This window comes from Brachypodium distachyon, chromosome 2, assembly GCF_000005505.3.
Source record: "Brachypodium distachyon strain Bd21 chromosome 2, Brachypodium_distachyon_v3.0, whole genome shotgun sequence".
Taxonomy (NCBI): domain Eukaryota; kingdom Viridiplantae; phylum Streptophyta; class Magnoliopsida; order Poales; family Poaceae; genus Brachypodium; species Brachypodium distachyon.
The window spans coordinates 41835965-41855434 of record NC_016132.3 but is presented as its reverse complement, the minus strand read 5'-3'; the positions used below and the strand labels follow the sequence as shown (position 1 = coordinate 41855434).

The 19470-nt window shown below is 48.2% G+C and overlaps 2 protein-coding genes and 1 non-coding gene across 4 annotated transcripts; 2 read left to right on the top strand and 1 right to left on the bottom strand.

Annotated features, from left to right (window-relative positions):
- On the top strand, positions 1-72 carry TRNAG-UCC. The gene has a single exon. It is a non-coding gene; the product is annotated as a tRNA-Gly (tRNA).
- A 588-nt stretch (positions 73-660) lies between these two features.
- LOC100845996 (probable glycerol-3-phosphate acyltransferase 3) lies at positions 661-3323 on the bottom strand. Its single transcript, XM_003569203.4, has 2 exons — positions 2393-3323; positions 661-1871 (listed from the first exon to the last, which is right to left on the bottom strand). Exons 1-2 carry the CDS (start codon positions 3128-3130, stop codon positions 903-905), a joined length of 1707 nt encoding a protein of 568 aa, XP_003569251.1. The 5' UTR covers positions 3131-3323; the 3' UTR covers positions 661-902.
- Positions 3324-13291: 9968 nt separating this feature from the next.
- Positions 13292-17834, top strand: LOC100845691 (LRR receptor kinase SERK2). 2 transcript variants are annotated; one of them, XR_002964007.1, is made up of 5 exons: positions 13292-14000; positions 14413-14673; positions 14760-15692; positions 15936-16079; positions 16286-16425. XR_002964007.1 is itself a non-coding variant. In XM_014897972.2 (4 exons), the coding sequence occupies exons 1-4, from the start codon at positions 13307-13309 to the stop codon at positions 16744-16746; spliced, it is 2349 nt and encodes a 782-aa protein (XP_014753458.2). In that variant the 5' UTR covers positions 13292-13306; the 3' UTR covers positions 16747-17834. The 2 variants fall into 2 exon arrangements, 1 of the variants encoding a protein (XP_014753458.2); XM_014897972.2 differs by lacking the exon at positions 15936-16079 and having other exon boundaries at positions 16286-17834.
- The last annotated feature ends 1636 nt before the right edge of the window (positions 17835-19470 follow it).

Sequence of the window (19470 nt, the reverse complement as noted above, 5' to 3'; positions counted from 1 at the left end):
GCGTTTGTAGTCCAACGGTTAGGATAATTGCCTTCCAAGCAATAGACCCGGGTTCGACTCCCGGCAGACGCATCACTTGGATTCTGACAGGGACGGATAACCTAATATCCTCCTCACCCATCACTTGGATTTTGCGACTTGATTATTTTTCCGAGGATTTGCGCTTGATTTTGACAGGGCAGGATAAGCAAATCATGTTTCCTTGATTTTATTTGCGCTTAATCTGTTCAGATACAGAGAACAACATGCACGTCCTCGTCTGAGAACGAAACCATGATAAACAGTAGGGATATTGATTGATTAATTTGGGAGCGCTGCAACTGCAAGGACACAAGAAGTCTGAACTTCCAAACATCCTCCACCTTATTCTTGGTAGGACATACAGGTAGAGGTCATTGCCCCATTGATCCATAAATTAGTCATGCCAAAAAGTCTACATCAATGGCCATCTCTGCCTGCAAAAGTTAAGAAGGGTAGAAGGCCAAGTAGCCCAAATGTCTATTTTGTTCTAGCTTTTTAGTGGTATCACCAGCTAGCGTCTATTTTCACCTCTCTTTTTGGTAGTGCCTATTTTCACCTTCTTTGATCAATCTAGGACTAGGAGTACTGTATCGCGGTGAATTCAACAACTATGCATGTAGGATAAGCTGTTTTCTTATCTGAGGTAAAAAGGGGGAAACTGACACCTCATATGGTGTTAATTAACACATGCACGATGTAGTGTTTACAAGTTGCAAGTCATCCCTCATTTACAGGCTTCCAGTTTAGGACAACTCCATACAAAATGGGGGAAGCTGAATGAAAAATAAAATACTTAAAACACAGCAAATTAAACTAGGAGCGCAGGATAACAACAACAACAAAAAAAACTAGAAATGCCTAGCTAGAACAAACTAATATAATCAGTTACTACATGTATTCTTCCACCCTGCAGAAGCAGGGGCAGGGGCAGGGGCAGGGGCAGAACACTTGTCGGCGGCGGCTCTGACGACGGCCCCGTCGTTGCCGACGAGCATCCGGTACTTGTCCTTCCTGGACAGCATGGTGCAGGTGTACCCGAGCGCGTCCCCGATCTTGCTCTGCACGAGGTTGGCCACGTCGGTGCTGCGCAGCACCGGTAGGCCATCACCACCGTCCCCCCCTCTGCCGGTGCTTACGGGTTCCAGGAACTGCACCGTGTAGCACATTCTGGGGTTGACCATGTAGTAGAGCGCGTCGAGGCACTTGAACCCGGCCGCCGTGGTGGCGTAGAACGTGGCCGCCTCGACGGCGACCCCGACGGGCACGACGTCGTCGCTGAGCTCGGCGAACAGCGGGCTGAAGCGGAGCAGGTAAGGCTCCCGGCACGTGGTGCCCTCGGGGCACACCACGACCAGGTCACCGCTGTCAAGGAGCCTTGCCATGGCGCGCCCGTCGCTGACCCGGTCACGTGTCAGCCTCACGGTGCGCCCGATCGGGGAGATGAGGTCCGAGAGCCGACTGAGGCTGTAGGACACGGCGCGGACTTGCCGGTCCAGCGCGATCGAGACGTACACCGGGTCGATGAGCGTGCGGTGGTTGCACACGAAGAGCTGGCCCCGGCTGCGGGAGCCGGGGGAATTCGAACGCGGCTTCTCGCCCTTGAGGCGCCAGGACATGCCGGTGAAGGCGAGGACGAGGGTGAGGTGCTTGTAGGGCAGGGTGAGCGCGAAGAGGAGTCGTGCGGCGCAGAGGAAGACGCCCAGGGGCAGCCACATGAACATGGCCAGCGTGCTGCCGGCCGTGGGGCGGAACGCGAGGCGGCCGTCGTGGAACACCATGGGCTTCGGGTACTTGCCCCGAGGTAGCGGCCGCCACTTGGCCCTTGCCTCCCGTCTCACCACGTAGATCTCCTGCTTAATTGCACGTACACACACAAGTAAAACGGTCACGATCGAGTTAATTTCCCGTGCATATTGCGAGTGGAAACAGATCGAAATAAAATACACATCCAGTCGGTTGGCCACGGCCCACGGGAGGAGGTCCCATGCGGCCCAACTGTTTGATGGTTACTTGTGTGGCAACTTTTTCATGTATGTACCTACGGCTACGAGTAGGATCAAGTAAGCTCGTGATCATGCAACTTGTGCAAGATGGACTAGCAGCTGGTCCGTTGAAGAAGTGACACAGGTACTAATTTCTTGGTAGAGGGCATGAATTTAATGATCACGAGCTAGCAAAAAAGGCAAAGCGTATATAAATTAATTCACAAAATGATTGGATTATACTATCGATCATCATGAGCTAGAGAAACAAAAAACAAAACAAAAGTCTTGCATGGTATGGTCTTTGTTTAGTGGGGGCATGCATGGAGAACACACAACACACACAAAATACACTCTATGCAATTAAGTCAACAATTTCTTTGGTATACCTTGCAACAACGTGAGAGAGGATGCTGAAGAAACTCCAAGGAACCAGAGAAGCCCACAGCATCAGCACCGTCCACGATAATCTTCTTCTCCTCCTCCAACACCACCCGATCATCTCCCTCCTCCTTCATGAGACCAGTGTAGAACCCCCACAGCACCTTCATCTCCCTCCCGACAACCACCTCCGCCCCGAGATACTCCCTGAGGAAGCCTTCCACCATGACCCTGGGCATCCTCGTGACGCACACCCTCCTGCCGGCGCCCCTCATGGCCTCAAACCCTTCGATGGCCACGTCCTCCATGAACCACTTGGGCAGCACGGCGCGGCCGGCGCGGAACCGGCTGGCCCGGAGGCCGCAGAAGGCCGCCATGGCCATGGCCCTCAGCGCCAGCTCGCCGCCCACGCAGCAGAGCAGAGGGTAGAGGAGGAGCAGCGCAGCGCCGCGGAGGAACCCTCCTGCCTCGAGAGCCACGAGCATGAAGTAAGGGAAGAGGGAGGAAGGGGATGACGAGGAGCGGAGGAATAGGCCGCCGTCGACGTCGACCACCAGGGTTCGCGCCGAGGCGAGCTTGTCCGCCATGGGAGGGTACTGGTGCTGGTGCTGCAGCAGGGAGGAATTAGGGAATGTGGTTGCGGTGCTGGCCTTGTTGCTGGTGGTGGTGGAGAGCCTTGGCCAGCCGTGGATGAGGAGGGAGAGCAAGGTGGAGAAGAGCCTCTGGGACAGCTTCTTCTTGGCCATGGTCGACGTGATCGAGCGCGCTTGTTTGTGGTGTTTCCTCAAGATGGCTAGCTAGGTAGCCCACATGTACAATCGGTGGTGTTTAAAAGTACTCGGTTCTGGCCTTCTGGGCAGCAATGGCCAACCAGACTGAAGTGGAGAGGTCGGTGTAGATCGGACTATCAGTATGGATGGAACGGATGATGGATTATTATGGATTGCCCCTTATATAGGATAGGACAACTCGCTACTCTCAACCTCACGATTTCAACATGCATGGTCAGGTCTGCAAACGTGGATGTGTGCATTATTTTGATGCCGGGGAGAGCCCGGGATTTTTCAACCTCTTTTAGAAAAATCTTCAAAACATACTACAAATCTGCAATATGTATGCAATAAATTAGACACTTTAAAAAAAATAGCTGTATAATATCATCATGAAAGGATTAAGAAGGAACCGTCTATGGTGACGGGCGTCCAAAAGACCGTCAGTGGGACTCGCGAAGGCCATCCTCGACGACTAACTGCTGATGGGTATGCGAAACAAGGACCCATTCGTGATGAGCGCGCGTTGTGCCACATTTAAGTGGCACATCGCCATGACGCCTCGTCATTGATCAATTCTAGTAAAGGTTGGTAAAAGGAGATGTGTATCGACGGGTCTCTAAAACGGCCTACCAATGGTGAGGGGCCGGGATGTGGCTTCGGGCTGAAATCCCTCTTTGCTTGAATGCCTTAAAAATAATAGTGATTGTGCCCTTTCTAAATGGTCTAGATTTCTATATGCAAGGTTTTCTGCTTTGGCCTGTGTTATCCCTACAACCACCTTGCGCCACCATCCTCAGGTGGCACTCTTTACAAGCGCTACTCTTGCCACCTAGATGATCACGGCCACCAGAAACAAAAGAGAAAAGGGAGATGACATGTGCACTTGATGAAGCACAATAAAGTAAGCGTACACGACGACCATCAAGACCTTGCAAATATCACCACTTGCTCCGGAGGGCATCCATGTTATTACAACCAACCGATGACGGCTTCTATCACCTCCTCACCTCATTCGATCTATTGTAAAATGAATCCTATAAGTATAAAGTGCCAAACACTGGTGGCGTTCCACGAACTCCTCGCCTCTTTGTCACCAAAGTTGAGATAAAATTAAATCTATTGCGATAGACTAAGATGATGATGGTTTTTGTCATCAAAGTTGGGATAAAATTAGTAAAAAAATGTCACTAATATATAATGATCTTTTGCTATTGTTTAATTTCTTTATCTTTTATCTCTGTCAACTTAGGATATTTAGCTAGTGACTGATTAGCTAAACGCCACGGTACGAATCGTTCACACAGGCGAACGGTTTATACATGAGGGACATTGATTAGGCCCGCACACACTTTCAAGCGGCCAGTCGGTGAGTTGAAATCTGGCATGGCAATCGACTGAGTACTTTTCAACTGACACGAGACTCCGGAATTATGTGTCCAGGCACTTGTAGGCTCGTAGCTAGTAACCTACCTACCTACACCTACACGGCTAGTCGGCTACACCTGCATGGCCCTCAGTTCGCCGTGATTTGCGTTGCTGGTATCCGGATCGAGACCCAGCATGCATGCCCTCAATGGATGGGTTGAACTGGTATTACGAGGATGAAAACGACAATGTTCTAGACGAACTCGAGATAGAATTTCTCATTGGAAAGGAAAAAAAGAAAACAGAGGAGAAGGACACGGAAGCAGAGGAGATTTCTTAATACCAGTTACTACCATTATCCATAAAAAACAATTCATATCATTAATCGTTTAATGACGACCATTGTCGGAACGAAATTATTAATCTAGCCAGGTAGTGAATTCAGTTCAGTACAGCGTACACCGCCGTACGAATGGAGAAATTCAGGTGTCGAGTGCGTTGTGAAGAACCGCTTACCTCCACGCGAGCCCGAGCCAGATCAGCCGGCAACATTCATTCACATCGTCATAGGAAAAATATGAGATTTGAACATAAATTTTCATGTACGAATACTATCTGAAATGGTCGCCTTCAGAACATGCCCAGGCTTTCCAAATTTGCTGGCTCCGTCACAACCGGAAGCTAGTGTACGTGTCAGCAGTATCAGTGCTCCTGTTCCGTATGGTCGGTGTAGGTGTGCACACATTGACATTGTTGATGTCCCGAAATGTTTGACCTGTACGTTGCCGTTCTTGACGCTGGAGGCCTGGACCTGCTGATGCGCTGTTCGGTCCGGTTTGGCCAGATGGACACATCTGCAAATTAGTACTCCCTCCATTTCACAAAAATTGGTGTATTTTATTTCGTTAAGACAAATTTTTGACCAAGAATTACTCTATTAATATGTAAGTTATATGATACGAAACCATGATCACTAGCAAGAACTTCTAAAGACGAATCCATTGATATAAATTTCATGTATGAAAAAACACATATCAATAGAGTTTTCATTGGTCAAAGACTTGTCTTAACGAAACAAAATACGCCAACCTTTATGAAATGGAGGGAGTAGTACACGTCACCGAAACGATGACCAGAGAGCCCCCTTTCCCTTTCCTAGGGATCGGGAGTTTGGGACCTGCTTTGTCCTTCAGCGGCCTAATTTTGTTCCGATTATGTGCCAACTACATGGCGGTGCACTGGTCTATTCAATGGAATGCTTAATGTTTTACTCCATTTGGCGCACGATCGATCGAAGGAGAAGTGTCAGAGTATTAACGAACCAAAAAGTCTAATTTGCCCCTTGTATATGGACGGCTGGATCTGCTCAGTACCCCTGATGTCCTTTTTGGAGTAAAAAAAAACCTTAATAGAAGCAAGGACATAATAATAATTATTATTTTCGAAAAGGAGGAAACCCCGGTCTCTGCATCACATAATTATTTTAAATAGCACTGATATACTATATAACTCACCTGTAGGTGGTACTGTAGGTGGTATTTGGATGCAAGGATACGTGAGAATAAATTATCCGGACGAACGATCCAATGTGACGCCATGGGGAACCTGCAACGAATGTTATACAGAAGATGATGCCAGATGAACATAACACGTACCCAGCAGCGACCACGCGAGTACGAGTGAGCAGTGCATTGAACTGAGCTCTCTCCTCCACTGTCTCCACACGGAGATGGTTGAGTTCCACCCGCCTATTGTAGTATTGTACACCCCAAATATTGTTCCAGTAGGGATGTAACAACAACATATGGAACATCATCACACATCCAAATGGGGAGATCATTCTTTAGATGCCACCACTGTAACTTCTCCGAAACTTTGGAGCGATCACCAAGATATGGACTCTGTAGACAAAATCTCATCGTACTAATGGGAATACAGGACATGAGAATTCTTATCGGTGTGGCCTGTTTGCCGTTACTCATTCCGTCCCAAAATAAGTGTTACATATTTAGACACGTTTCATTGCGTAGATTCACTCATTTTGAAAAAAGTTGCAACACTTACTTTGGGAAAAAAAAAGTAATACACAATTGTCTAGTGTAGATAGAAAAAATATATATAGCTCATATACGAGTGAGAGTTTCGGCTTTCCGTTGGGCTATTTGGAACTGCAGAAATGATGTTGTTTTTAATCGATTGGGAGCTCCACTCTTTTTTGCATGTTATCTACAATGTCACGCATTGGATTCGGCTATGAGCGTTCATGCTCCCTACGCACGAGCATGAACTTTTGGATATTGGATGCACCCGGCTAGAGACGGTCTCACGGGATATATTCAACTGGGCTGGCTGGCGGTCTATTAGACAACTTAATGCATAGACTCGCTATGTCCAATTTTTTTCCACTCGATTATTTTTGTATTCACGGTCTTGGATCGATGAATTTATGACTTTTAAAACTTTGCAATAAATTCGGTGCGTGCGATGCAGAAACCGGGATCTTTTCCCTTTTAAAAAAAACCCGTCGGAACATCTCTTTCCGGCGGCATCGACCTCATTTATATACTCACTTATCCTCGTTGTCCCGGCATCTAGTATCTCCTTTTGCCATCATTGTGGCCACTCGGTGCAGGGATCGATTCTTCGTCAATGAGATGCAACCATGCAATTATGGCACTGTGCCTGCTACTCCATGTAATCAAGAGACCGCAAATAAAAGGAGAGATCGTTTTGTACAAAAGCAGCACTGGCAGCGAGTAATTTGTTACAGCTTCAGTGAAACATCTGATGATTTCAGTGAAGTAGTTTTGGGAACACGGGTCACCGGCTTGGTAATCTGACGCTGCCTATCTGGCTGACTCAAGATGCCGATGGACAGAACAAGTCGGTCATTGCGTTGACTCGTTGAGGAAGCCATTGCACAGGGAGTGAAGAGAAGCAGAAAAAAGAAATGGTATGACACGCCGACTACTCTCCTCAAAGTTTATTTTTATGACGATGAGTACTCCTCAAAGGTAGTACTCCCTCCATCCCATAATACGAGGCACACAGGCATTTATAGATCATCAATTTAGCTAATTAAATATAAATTAAATATTTAAAAAATTATATCATTAGAAAGTTCTTTCATAACGAATCTAATGATGTATTTTTTGTTAACAAAAATATAATTTAATTAATCAAATTAAAAATCTAGAGGTACGTGTTTGGCTCGTAGTGTTTATGGGACGGAGAGAGTACTCATCAACACATGTCATGTGAGCCTTCAAACGAGCCTGGGGTTTTGGCCGGGAGCAAATGCTGAGCCTGAGAGAGGTCGCTGGATGACTGCAAATTCGTTCTTTTTTGCCCAAAAGGATGGGCGCAACTGCAAACTGACCGATGGACTAGTAAACCAGCATTCTTCCATCAAAATCAGTTCATTTTTTATTTTTTTTGCAGGGAAAAATCACTTCATTTCAACCAGAGAAATCTCTGTTTCCTGGACAATGTTCAGGTACTTCCTCAAAGCAATGTACTCCATATTGAATTAGGGCACGCAAGATATACGGCAACGGTCTACAAGACCACAACTGAACTCCTGAATCAAGAGTCCTGAATCACAATATAAGATCATTACAACTAAACAGTAACAGGTTTATCCGTATCCTATCCTTAGTGCCTCGTCACAACTCAACGCTGATCCTTGGCCATTCACACCCTATTACATGATTACAACTATATAAAATATTACTTTCTTCAGCCGGTATTACTTGTCTCAAATTTACCAAAATACGGATGTATCTACGTGTAAAAAGCGTCTTGATACACGTAATATTTTGACAAGTAATTCCGGACAGAGGGAGTACATGATTTGTTAATAGTATAAGATGCCAATATTGGTTAGTAGTGGAAAGGTGAATTTTGATTCTTTTGAAGATATTTGGGACGCTGGTTGGATCAGACCACTGTGGGGCGGAGTGTTAATGATTAGATCAAACTCCGTAGAATCCTTATGGGGTTTCATTCGCCTTTCTGTGGTCTCTTTGATTCGCATGCGTATATCGTAACAATATTGATTAAATATAGTTGCGCATACGCGCGTTGACTCCGTTACTGTTTTTTTTTAAGAATCCGCCAAGGTTTATTTGGAAATCCTTTGAATGAAAGAGTCCCGCAGATATCTTTTTCTGAAAACATTTTTTAGAGGAACAAATTTTCTTTCTTTCTTAAACCTCATGGGCCCATCCAATACTCCAGCCCAGCCACCTCCAGGTGTAGGCCCATCAGTCTCTTTCCTCTCAAAACAATCATACCCTCTAAGACGATTTTTATCTCGCGAGAACCTCCCCTAAAGGAATTTTTGTGAGAACCGTGAGGAAAAAGCAACACATCGAGAGTTTTACACCAAGATAGAAGGATAGATCAGAGTCGTGCCTCTTATGACTGGTAGGAGAAGTGTGACGAGTACACAGCAGACATATTACTTGTGATTATGATTGTTCGAGCCACTCTCATCGGGCTCGCGTTAACGATATTCAAACGCAACCTACTGTTTATTTTTTAGTCTTTAATTGGTTCTGTTTGGTTAGATTTAACTTGTGTCTTTTGATTTTTGGCTTATAAATCAAAGGACACTTTTTATGTGCTTTTTTTCTGCTCAAACCAAAAGATAAATGCATAAGTTAAGCCTTACCAAACCAGGCTGGTGTATGTCGAATCGAATAGTCTGAATTAACACATACTCTGAAGCATGGCTCGGCCAAAACTGGAACTGAAACGGCCTGAATGCAATAAGCGAACACATCGATTGTCCAGCTTTCAAGAACTACTACTAACAGCTGCTCAATGCAATATATACGTCAAACAGCCTGACAGAAGAGCTTAGAAGACACCGCTCCAGCACCCTCTCTCTTCAATATGCTAGTACGTATTCATGTCGTGTCAGTTTATCTGTTAGTTCCCGGCAGTAGTCTTGTAGCTAGGGTAACTTTGTCGGTTAATTTTTTAATGCATTTTCGATTAAATTGGTGTTGATCTCTACATTTATCTCCAACATGGTAGATTGCTCAGGCATGTCCGGTTATGAGGTGATCTCCCCTTGGTTCCCGAACGTCCTAATAGGCCCCCTTCACTCTGTGATCATCGCAAAAACTCACGACAAGATTTTTGCAATAAAGCCAATAATGTCATGCGCCATCGAGGGACCGGACCATTGATGCATGATTGATCATCAAGTTCCCGTGTGGAATGACCTTTGTGTTACTAATATTTCAGCACCATTCTTTTAAGAACATTTCGGGCAAAAAGCAGGCCGGCCGGGCCAGCAGTGACCAGCTCGATGGAGTCATACTATTATACTCCTAGACTATGGTACCGTTACGAATCTAATCATCACGCATATAATGCCACCCTTAACCTTAATGCTTCACTGGAATCGTTGTTGATTCTCTTCTCTTCTCTATATACTTCTGATTTTAACCATATTGGTTACTCAGAAACAAGGTCACTGCAGTCCCCCTCCGCCTACGCAATGCGTATCAATTTGCTCGACAAAGGACGGCGAGGCATACGCCATTGAGTTCCTTCCCATGCAAACGAAATGGAGTACGTGGCATCGATTTGGACGTTCTCATCAGGCAGGGGACGCGGCATCAACACTTTCACAGTTTCACTTGATCGAAAAGCGTGCACTGCAACAGACTGCAGCCAGTTTGCAGTGCGCTTCTTCTTTCGGGCAGAAAAATGACTTTGCGGTCGTCGATCTGCAACGCTAGCTGCGCGGTAGCCGCTTTTGCCCAGCCCCAGCGGCTTCTCTCCTCAGCTTTTGTTCCCCTCGTTTGCCCTTCGCGTACGCGCGCTTGAAAGTTGCACACACCTATGGGGGCCTTTGAGGAGTCGGCGTGTTGTCGTATCCTTTTTCTCCCCCGCTCTCCGTTCCCGTTCCCTGCATAGTACACCGAAACTGAAGCTCCCCGTTCGGAGAATACACGGCGAGTGACTGACTGTCACTGACACCGCGCGCTCACTCGATGGTTTCATTGCTCGCGCGCAGCCAGAACATAGTCCATGAAAAGACGTTTCGAAAGGTGCACTGCGGCCCGCCTGAACCGACGACGCATGCATGGGTCCTGACTCTCCTGACTGCATGGGTCCTTCTGACATGGGAATGCCCTCCCCTAGGCGAATCGAGGGTATCAAGACCCACACAGATGACATATGGGCATATGACATGGAGAATTGAGACTGTAAAACCGCCCACCGAAGGAAGGTTGCCGACCGGTGCCGGTGCCGCCGAGCCGTGATCGAGAGCGCGTGAGGCGAAAAGACGTGTGCATCGCGCGCATTGCCACGCCCGTGCTTTTCTCGTCTTGTTCCTCGCGCTCTCCAGTTCTCGTGCGTCGGATTTTGGAACTTTGCATGCCTGTTTTGCGTGCGCTTGCCAAGCTGCCTGCACTGGCTGGTCCAGCGATCTTGGCCGGGCTCACACGAATCTCTCTGCCTAGGTGTGACGTACGATCCTCCCTGCGCCCGTGGGTCGCCACGCGACGACAGAACCGTGTGGTTCAGTGGTGCCCTCGCTCCCTGCAAGATATGGATCTCGCATCCCTTGATCACAACAACATCAAGTGTTGAATCTGATTTACTGCTGCTGGGCCACGTACTCCCCGCCCCGGTTCTAGAACCATCAAGGCTTCACCTTGCCACTGTCTACTTCCGTGCTCGCGGTTTATCAAAGTCCATACGATTGACGAGGGAACCAACGTTTCGTCGCCACGACAAAGGGAATCAATGAGGCAAGAAAGTTGTATTTTAGCGTTAAATCCGCCGGTTTACGGAGTCGGTGCCGGTTTTGACTCTCGGGGAGAAGAGCACGTACGGGAAGGTGTGCCTAACAAAATGGTCAGAGGCTTGACATTCTGATCCATTTCACGTGCAAGTTTGTGCTTATATCTTAATGTTTTTTTTCGGGTAAAATATCTTAATGTTGAACATTAGCTCCCATGCATGTGCAGAGTCTTCGTTCTTGTAACAGAATTTCTGGTCTGGGTCACGGTCAGCACAGGCGCCGTGTACCCACCCGGCTTCTACATGCATGGCAGCACAGATCAAATCCAAATAAAATTCGATCTCCTTTTGTGTGGCTAATTAAGCAACTTGCCCTCGAAGTTATAACAGCATGGCGATCAAGTGTTTCCTAGACGATGAAGGTTGATATACAGTCCGATTGATAATTAAGACCAGCTGAGGCTATATAGGAGGATTTGTAGAAACATTGAAACTTTCGAAAATTGTTTCCTTGACCGGCATTATATCAAGTAGTCAATTGGTCCTGAAAAATATCAGGTCGCCATGTTGATACAAGTACAAGCTAGATTCACCATGACCGGCCCTAGTTACCTACTTGAAGTTAACCTCGCCGACAAGATGCCAAAATTAAAGAAAGCTGCAGCTGCAGTTAATGATTTTTAGGAATAGATACATCATTTTTTAGCAAATTTGAGACAAGAATTATGAAACGGAGAGAGTAGTTAAGAGCACAATAACCGTGGAGGAACTTTGCCCTAATTTCATCTTCAAAATGAACTGATTTTCTTGCAGAACGACCCAAAGGATGGCTGGAGGGAGCCAGCCAGCATGCATGCAGCGTAATATACTCCACTTTCTAAGTAGTCCATCGCAGACCACCAAATTGTCAACACAAACAACCAGATCAGAAAATCCTGGTCTCTCCATGTGATAAGTCTTTCTCCGTACTTTACTAGCTAAAACGGCCGACGTTAGACTAGAAAGAACCCCAAAAGTTAGAGAAAATAAGTATTTCTTCCGCCCAACAAAAATGTCTTAAGTTTGTTAAAATTTGAATGTATTTAAACATAACTTAGTGTATAGATGCGTTCAAATTTTATCAGAGTTGAAACATCCTTTCTTTTGTTGGACCGAAGTAGCAAGTGGAAACATACACGTATATGGCACAAGGCATCTGGTATTCTGGTTCCCTGACAAACAGAAGACCTTTCTTCCCGAATCCCGACCGGCGCGAAGCTGAGCGTGCAACAGTAGAGTACCCCAAGCTGGCTGATCGCTGGAGATCGAGGTCAGGTAGAGACGCCTTCAAGGAAAATCTTTATATGAATTTGGTGCATGAATGATCGTAATAGTATTTTTAGGATCGGAACACAATTTTGCGGAGGAATCTTTCAGAGCGCTGCGTTATGAAACGGGGGGCAGATAAATCACGTGCTCCAGTGCGTATCAAAGGGTATATTCAAGCACCCGCTGTATGTACAGAAGGTCAACAGAGACAATAGTATCCCAATTCGTTTCCTTGCTCTTTTAATTGCTCAGCAGTGAGTGAGTTGGCAATGGAATGGCAGTGTCACTGATGATTAATTAGATTCCCCTTGCGGCCTTCACACTGTCGGAGAGCCCTGCACTCTGTCTGCCGATTGATGGCCGCTGGAAATGGCTGCAGCAGCCACCGGCCGGCACGACCGGATGCAGCCATGCGCGTCGACAGCGAAACAGCCCGCGGGTGGAGTTGCACCGGCCGGCACCCGTGCTATACCCGACGACCGACGTACGTACGCAGTCGGGACGAGATGTATCAGCCGTGCTGGAAAAAATAAATAAGGAATGTGCACAGCAAGAATGAAACAGGAAACGATACTCAACTTGGCGGGTTACCCAGGAGATTTACCGCATTGCCTGACTCAGATCATGTGCAAGTGCAACACCTGTAGTAGGCAAGAATGGCTGGCCTGACTGCACGTCTGACCACGCACAATGTTCGGTTCGTGCAACATGGTGGCCTGGCCCTCGGTAGGGCCCACCATCCAGCCTCCCACACCGACTGACATGCCAGGCCCACGCTTCATGCTCACACGGTCACACCGTCACACTACCCCGCTGCTCGCACCACTAGGTCTCATCGAACCCCTCGCCCGCCCTGCAAGCCGACTGCACGCTCTTGTCTCCTCCTCGCTCGCGCGCAAGGAGCGACAGGGCCTTCCCAAGAAGCGCACGCCGCCCCGCGACAGAGCGACAATGGCCTCCGCCCGCCTGGTCGCGCTCGCGGTAATGGCAGCCGTCGTCTGCTGCTCTCTGCCGGGCCCGGCCTCCGCGGCGGACGACGGGGAGGTGCGCGCGCTCCTGGAGCTCAAGGCGGCGCTGGACCCGACGGGCCGCCTGCTGCCGTCGTGGGCGCCCGGGCGTGACCCGTGCGGCGGCGGCGGCGGGGGGTTCGAGGGCGTGGCCTGCGACGCGCGCGGCGGGGTCGCCAACCTCTCGCTCCAGGGGAAAGGCCTGTCCGGGACGCTCTCCCCGGCCGTCGCGGGCCTCCGCGCGCTCACGGGGCTCTACCTCCACTACAACGCGCTCCGCGGCGCCGTGCCCCGGGAGCTCACCGGGCTCTCCCAGCTCACCGACCTCTACCTCGACGTCAACAACTTCTCCGGCGCCATCCCGCCCGAGATCGGCACCATGGCCTCCCTGCAAGGTGAGCCAGCTCTGCTTCTCTTCTCTGGCCATGGCATGCCAAGAGGCGAGATGCATTCTTCCCCGTTCGTGTGCATTTCTTGGAAGCTTCTTACCTCTGCTCGCGTAGTTGCATGTGGCGCCGTGGACTCTGGCACGAGGATAGCATTGTTGTGCATCAGATTGATTCGATTCGTTTCCTTGTATATTATCCCAGTCTCCTCTGCTTAATTAGCATTCCTTGATTCTAAACTGCGTTATTAGCATTCCTTGATTGGATGGCTGATTTTGGTCGTGGATTTATTTCAGTTCTTGGTTTTTGGCCACTGATTTAGTTTCTATTCTTGAGATGTAATGAATCATAGGAAGCATTGGTTGCCTATGTGTGGTGTCATCCTAAATCCTAATGCTGCTGTTAATGTCGATGTGTGCAGTGTTGCAGCTGTGCTACAATCAGCTGACCGGGAGCATCCCCACGCAGCTGGGGCTCCTCAACAAGCTGACGGTGCTTGCTCTGCAGTCCAACCACCTCAATGGCGCCATCCCCGCCAGCCTCGGCGACCTGCCCGAGCTGATGCGGCTGGACTTGAGCTTCAACCACCTCTTCGGCTCCATCCCGGTGCGGCTGGCCAAGCTGCCTCTGCTCGCGGCTTTCGATGTCAGGAACAACTCGCTCACCGGCAGCGTGCCCGCCGGTAATCCACACGACACAACCAGCAGGAGCTAGTCTTAATCGATTTGGCGAATTAGGAGTTAAATGTTTGATTTGTTTGGTTCCCAGAATTGGCGAAGCTGGAGGGCGGATTCCAGTACGGGAACAACACCGATCTGTGCGGCACGGGGCTCCCCGATCTCCGGCCGTGCACCCCGGCGGACCTCATCGACCCCGACAGGCCGCAGCCGTTCAGCGCGGGCATCGCGCCGGATATCACGCCGGGTTCCTCCTCCGATGCGGGGCGCGGGCATTGCAGCGGGACCCACTGCCCGCCATCGACGAAGGCGCTCGCCGCCGCCGTGGTCGTCGCGGTGGTCATTCTCGCGGCGACGGCGGCCGGGCTCTTCGCGTTCTCGTGGTACCGGTGGCGCAAGCAGAGGACCGCCGGCGCCGCCGCAGGCGCCCCGCCGGCGCCGGCGGGCGGGCGGTGCAGCACGGAGGCGACCAAGGAGCCGTCGTCGTTCCGCAAGAGCGCGTCGTCGACGCTGGTGAGCCTGGAGTACTCCAACGGGTGGGACCCGCTGTCGGACGGGCGGAGCGGCGCCGGGTTCTCCAAGGAGGTGTCCCCGAGCCTCCGGTTCAACATGGAGGAGGTGGAGTCCGCGACGCAATACTTCTCGGAGCTCAACCTCCTGGGGAAGAAGAAGAACAGGAAGAGCTCCGCTTCCGTCTCCAAGGCCACGTACAGGGGCACGCTGCGGGACGGAACCCCCGTGGTGGTGACGCGGCTGGGGAAGACTTGCTGCAAGCAGGAGGAGGCCGAGTTCCTCAAGGGCCTCAAGCTGCTCGCGGAGCTGCGGCACGACAACGTCGTGGGGCTCAGGGGGTTCTGCTGCTCCAGGGCAAGGGGGGAGTGCTTCCTCGTGCACGACTTCGTGCCCAACGGGAGCCTGTCGCAGTTCCTGGACGTCCACAACGGCGGCGGCGGTGCTCCAGGCCATGGCGGACACGTCCTTGAGTGGTCCACGAGGGTGTCCATCATCAACGGCATCGCTAAAGGTGAGTAGTGCTAGTGGAGCTCCACCCGTTCCCCTTTCCATGTCACTGTCTAGCTATCAGTTATCGATTGCGGCTAGCACTAGCTAGATGATGGTGCTAATGACCAAATCTTTCTGCATTCATACTGTCCACGAAAGTAGCAAAAAATGCCCAAATGTTGTTCTCGGATTCCTGGTGCTGCTAGCTAAGTTGGTGCTAGTTGTCATCTCTTCCTGAGGAACACATTTGGCCCTATCTTTGCAGACTTGTCTACCGCGAGCATGTGATTCATCGGCAACTTCCATTTGTTTCTGCTGCAAACGCTGAAAGAATTGTCCATCAGTTAAACTATGCTAGTGCTGACTGTCCTGGTTGTTCACATGTTCTGACGAAATAGGCACGGTTCCGGTAAGTCACATTTTGGAGCTGTGTGGCATGGGTACTGAAAGAGCTCTGCTTGCTGTGTCCAAACTGAGAAATAACTTTGATACTTGTTGCTGCAATTGTTACTGAAAATATTGGCCCTATAAAGCCTGTACTATGCTAGCTGGAGATGAATGTTTGATTATTTTTTGCAAGGCAAGGTTGCTTACTGATAGTTGTTTGTTTTCCAGGGATTGAGTATCTGCACAGTAGCAGAGCAAACAAGCCCCCTCTTGTTCACCAAAACATATCGGCAGACAAAATCCTGGTGGACTACACCTACAAACCTCTGATATCTGGTTCTGGCCTACACAAGCTCCTCGTCGACGACCTGGTCTTCTCGACCCTCAAAGCGAGTGCCGCCATGGGATACCTTGCCCCGGAGTACACCACCGTGGGGCGGTTCTCCGAGAAGAGCGACGTTTACGCATTTGGGGTAATCGTGTTTCAGATCCTTACGGGTAAAAGAAAGACGATGCAGCTGCCCTTCGAGTTTGGCAACGCAGATGAGCTCATCGACAGTAACCTGAAAGGGTGTTACTCATTAACCGAAGCCACTAAACTGGCAAAGATTGCATTGGTCTGCACCAGTGAGAACCCAGACCAAAGACCTACAATGGAAGAGCTGATCAAAGAATTGGGCACCTTGTGATGGGGGCATTCACTGCAGCTGTTCATTCAGATCACATTCCTGACAGTGCGGCCCTGTGGGTGTAATCTACTTATCTAGGACCACTAATCGCTGATCTTAGAAGCCTCTCAGCTTCTCAGGTACCCATATTTAACCTATGATCAATCCTGACTCCTGAGATCTTGTATTATGCTAATGTTGTGTTGTTACTATATTGCTCACTAAAGCATGCATTGATAGCTTAGCATGGATTCGATGTGCTCTTCTGTGTTAGGTGAATGCAGCCATTTCTTGCAAAACCTTTTCGCCCAGCCCTTGTGACTCCAAGTGTACAACCGATCCTGTAATCATTTTGGATCGATCTCGTGCAGTGAGACCGTGATGCCTCCATCCAGGGAGGAAGAGCCAAGAGTCCTGGCCTCCTGGGGATCATGTGAACTAAGATTGTTGTGTTGTCTTGTTTGTTGCTCCTGTCTGGTCCGGGCCAAAGTTCAACTTGACTCCACCGCTATCTAGCCCGACCTTCTCCACCACACACGTGTCCTTTTTTTCTCTTTTAATCTCTGGCGTCATGGGATTAACAATCTCTGGCGACATGGGATTAACAGGATGGTCCTCTCTTCCTACTTCCTCTCCTTTCTCTCTCTCCTCCCTCTCCTCTCCCTACGCTCTCTGCGCCATGGGGAAGCCCGGCCTTGGTGCCTGTCCAATCCAACTCCATGCAGGAGAAGGAGGACGCCACGCCGTCGGGAGCAGCCGCTGTGGAGGACGCCTGGAGTCGTCGGGTCCCTGCACATGGATTGACTGCATCAAAGGTGTAATTTTTGTGCTGATTTAGTGGGGATCTTTCTGCTTATTTAGCGAGGATTCTGGATACCACTTGGTAGTGTGATTGAGGATTGAGAGGTACCTGGTACCCAACTGTATAATTCCATTTGTTTGACATAGTTTAATGTGCATTTTAATGCTAACGTACTAAGATGTACCCCATGTACTAGTCATGTGCCTCGACGTATTTGTGATGTGCCTTGATGTACTTGTCATGTGCCTCGATGTATTTGTCATGTACCTTGATGTGTCTTGATGTACTTGTCATGTGCCTCGATGTATTTGTGATGTGCCTTGATGTACTCGCATGTGCCTTGATGTACTTGTCATGTAACTTGATGTGTGTTGATGTACTTGTCATGTGCCTCGATGTATCTGTGATCTGTGTTGATGTACTTGTCAAGTATCTGTCACATACTGTGGGTTTTTTCTGAAAAAAAGGTGATGTGCCATACGATGTAGTCGTCTCATAAATCCATATACACGAGGTACTTAAAAAGTGATAATATACATGTGATGTATCATACGATGTACTCCTCTCCTAAGTTCATGTATACGAGATATTTGAAAACTGATAAGGTACAGTTTATTTACCATAATGTACCAAATATGTACTTCAAAACATGTTGTGTACCACAATGTACTTAAAAATGGGACAGAGATGCATAGAATGAGAGAGAACCAGAGAAAAATAAAGAGTTGTCAGTAAAAAAATACGTGACTGCCACAAGTACTAGTTCCCTGTTAATCTCTCTGTAGTATATGACAAAATAAATTAATTTGGTGGGCCTCAGATGAAACATGTGGTTAGAAAGATGGGGCTAGATAGCGGGGGTGTCACAGCCCCCGCGTTATCTGGTCCCGCCTAGTCCAGCCTTGTGAAGTTGTGATCACACAGGCTGATGAAACGAGGGAGGAAGAGAGAGATGGTACTGCAGGGTGGTCCTGGGCTTTTTGGTTACGGCCAAGGGAATAGACAAATAGACTCTTAGTACCACACAAATAATTATAGCACTGAAGATCAACAGCAATAAAATAGTGAAACCAAAGCTGAGGTTGTACGTCTGTAACTGTTATTATTTTGGAAGATACTCCATAAAAAGCTGAAGTTCTACGTCAATAACTGTGATTATTTTGGAAGGGTACTAGTGCAGTGAGTAGTATGTCTTGCGAAAAAAAAGAGTAGTAAGTAGTGAGTAGTATAGGTTGTTTGGAAACGTAGTCCGTTAGAGTTTGGATGGGCACTAGAGGGCTGAGCACGCCTGGTGGCAGGGCGCCACGAAACATAAAGATCATTGGCACACAGATGCACCAATTGAAGCAACGATGAAATTCAGTACGGGTTGACCATGCATGTTTTTTTAGGGGGACAATGCATGTTTTTAGCACTGAGTTGATGGAAAATTAACCAAAAACTTCTGATGCAAAAGCAAGACTCGATAATTAATTTTTTTCTTTATGCCAAAACTCAGTCCAACTTATAATATGAGTGCCTCTTTGATTCATAGGATTGGAAAAAAAACATGAGAATAGGAAAAATGGAACATTGCTATGTCATGTCCACTTGAACCCTATGTGATTTAGTTTGTTCCAAAGTTTGTTTGATTGCACAAAAAGATTTCTCTCAAGAGATTGAAGTGGATGGAATTTTTTTTATGAAGCGTAGTACAAATGAATCTTTTGAAAAAATTCCTATAGGTTTCAATCCTATGAATCAACTGATCAACATAGAAAAACTTCCTAAGGATTTCAATCCTACAAAATTTCTATGAAGAGCTCATTCGGTTTGCAGGAATTTTAAAATATTTCTACAAGATTTTTTCATATATGTAGTTTCCCCGCGTGGGTCATTTGATTCTGATCAAAGGATTGCAAAACATAGGATTTTTTTTCTTAGGATTCATTTGTACTATATTT

Coding starts and splice junctions, on each gene's coding strand:
- LOC100845996 (XM_003569203.4), bottom strand. CDS start 3,130: ATGGCCAAGAAGAAGCTGTCCCAGAGGCTCTTCTCCACCTTGCTCTCC. Junction 1,872..2,392: donor CTCTCTCACGTTGTTGCAAG/GTATACCAAAGA, acceptor GCAATTAAGCAG/GAGATCTACGTGGTGAGACG.
- LOC100845691 (XM_014897972.2), top strand. CDS start 13,307: ATGGTGGCCTGGCCCTCGGTAGGGCCCACCATCCAGCCTCCCACACCG. Junction 14,001..14,412: donor CACCATGGCCTCCCTGCAAG/GTGAGCCAGCTC, acceptor CGATGTGTGCAG/TGTTGCAGCTGTGCTACAAT. Junction 15,693..16,285: donor CATCAACGGCATCGCTAAAG/GTGAGTAGTGCT, acceptor TTTGTTTTCCAG/GGATTGAGTATCTGCACAGT.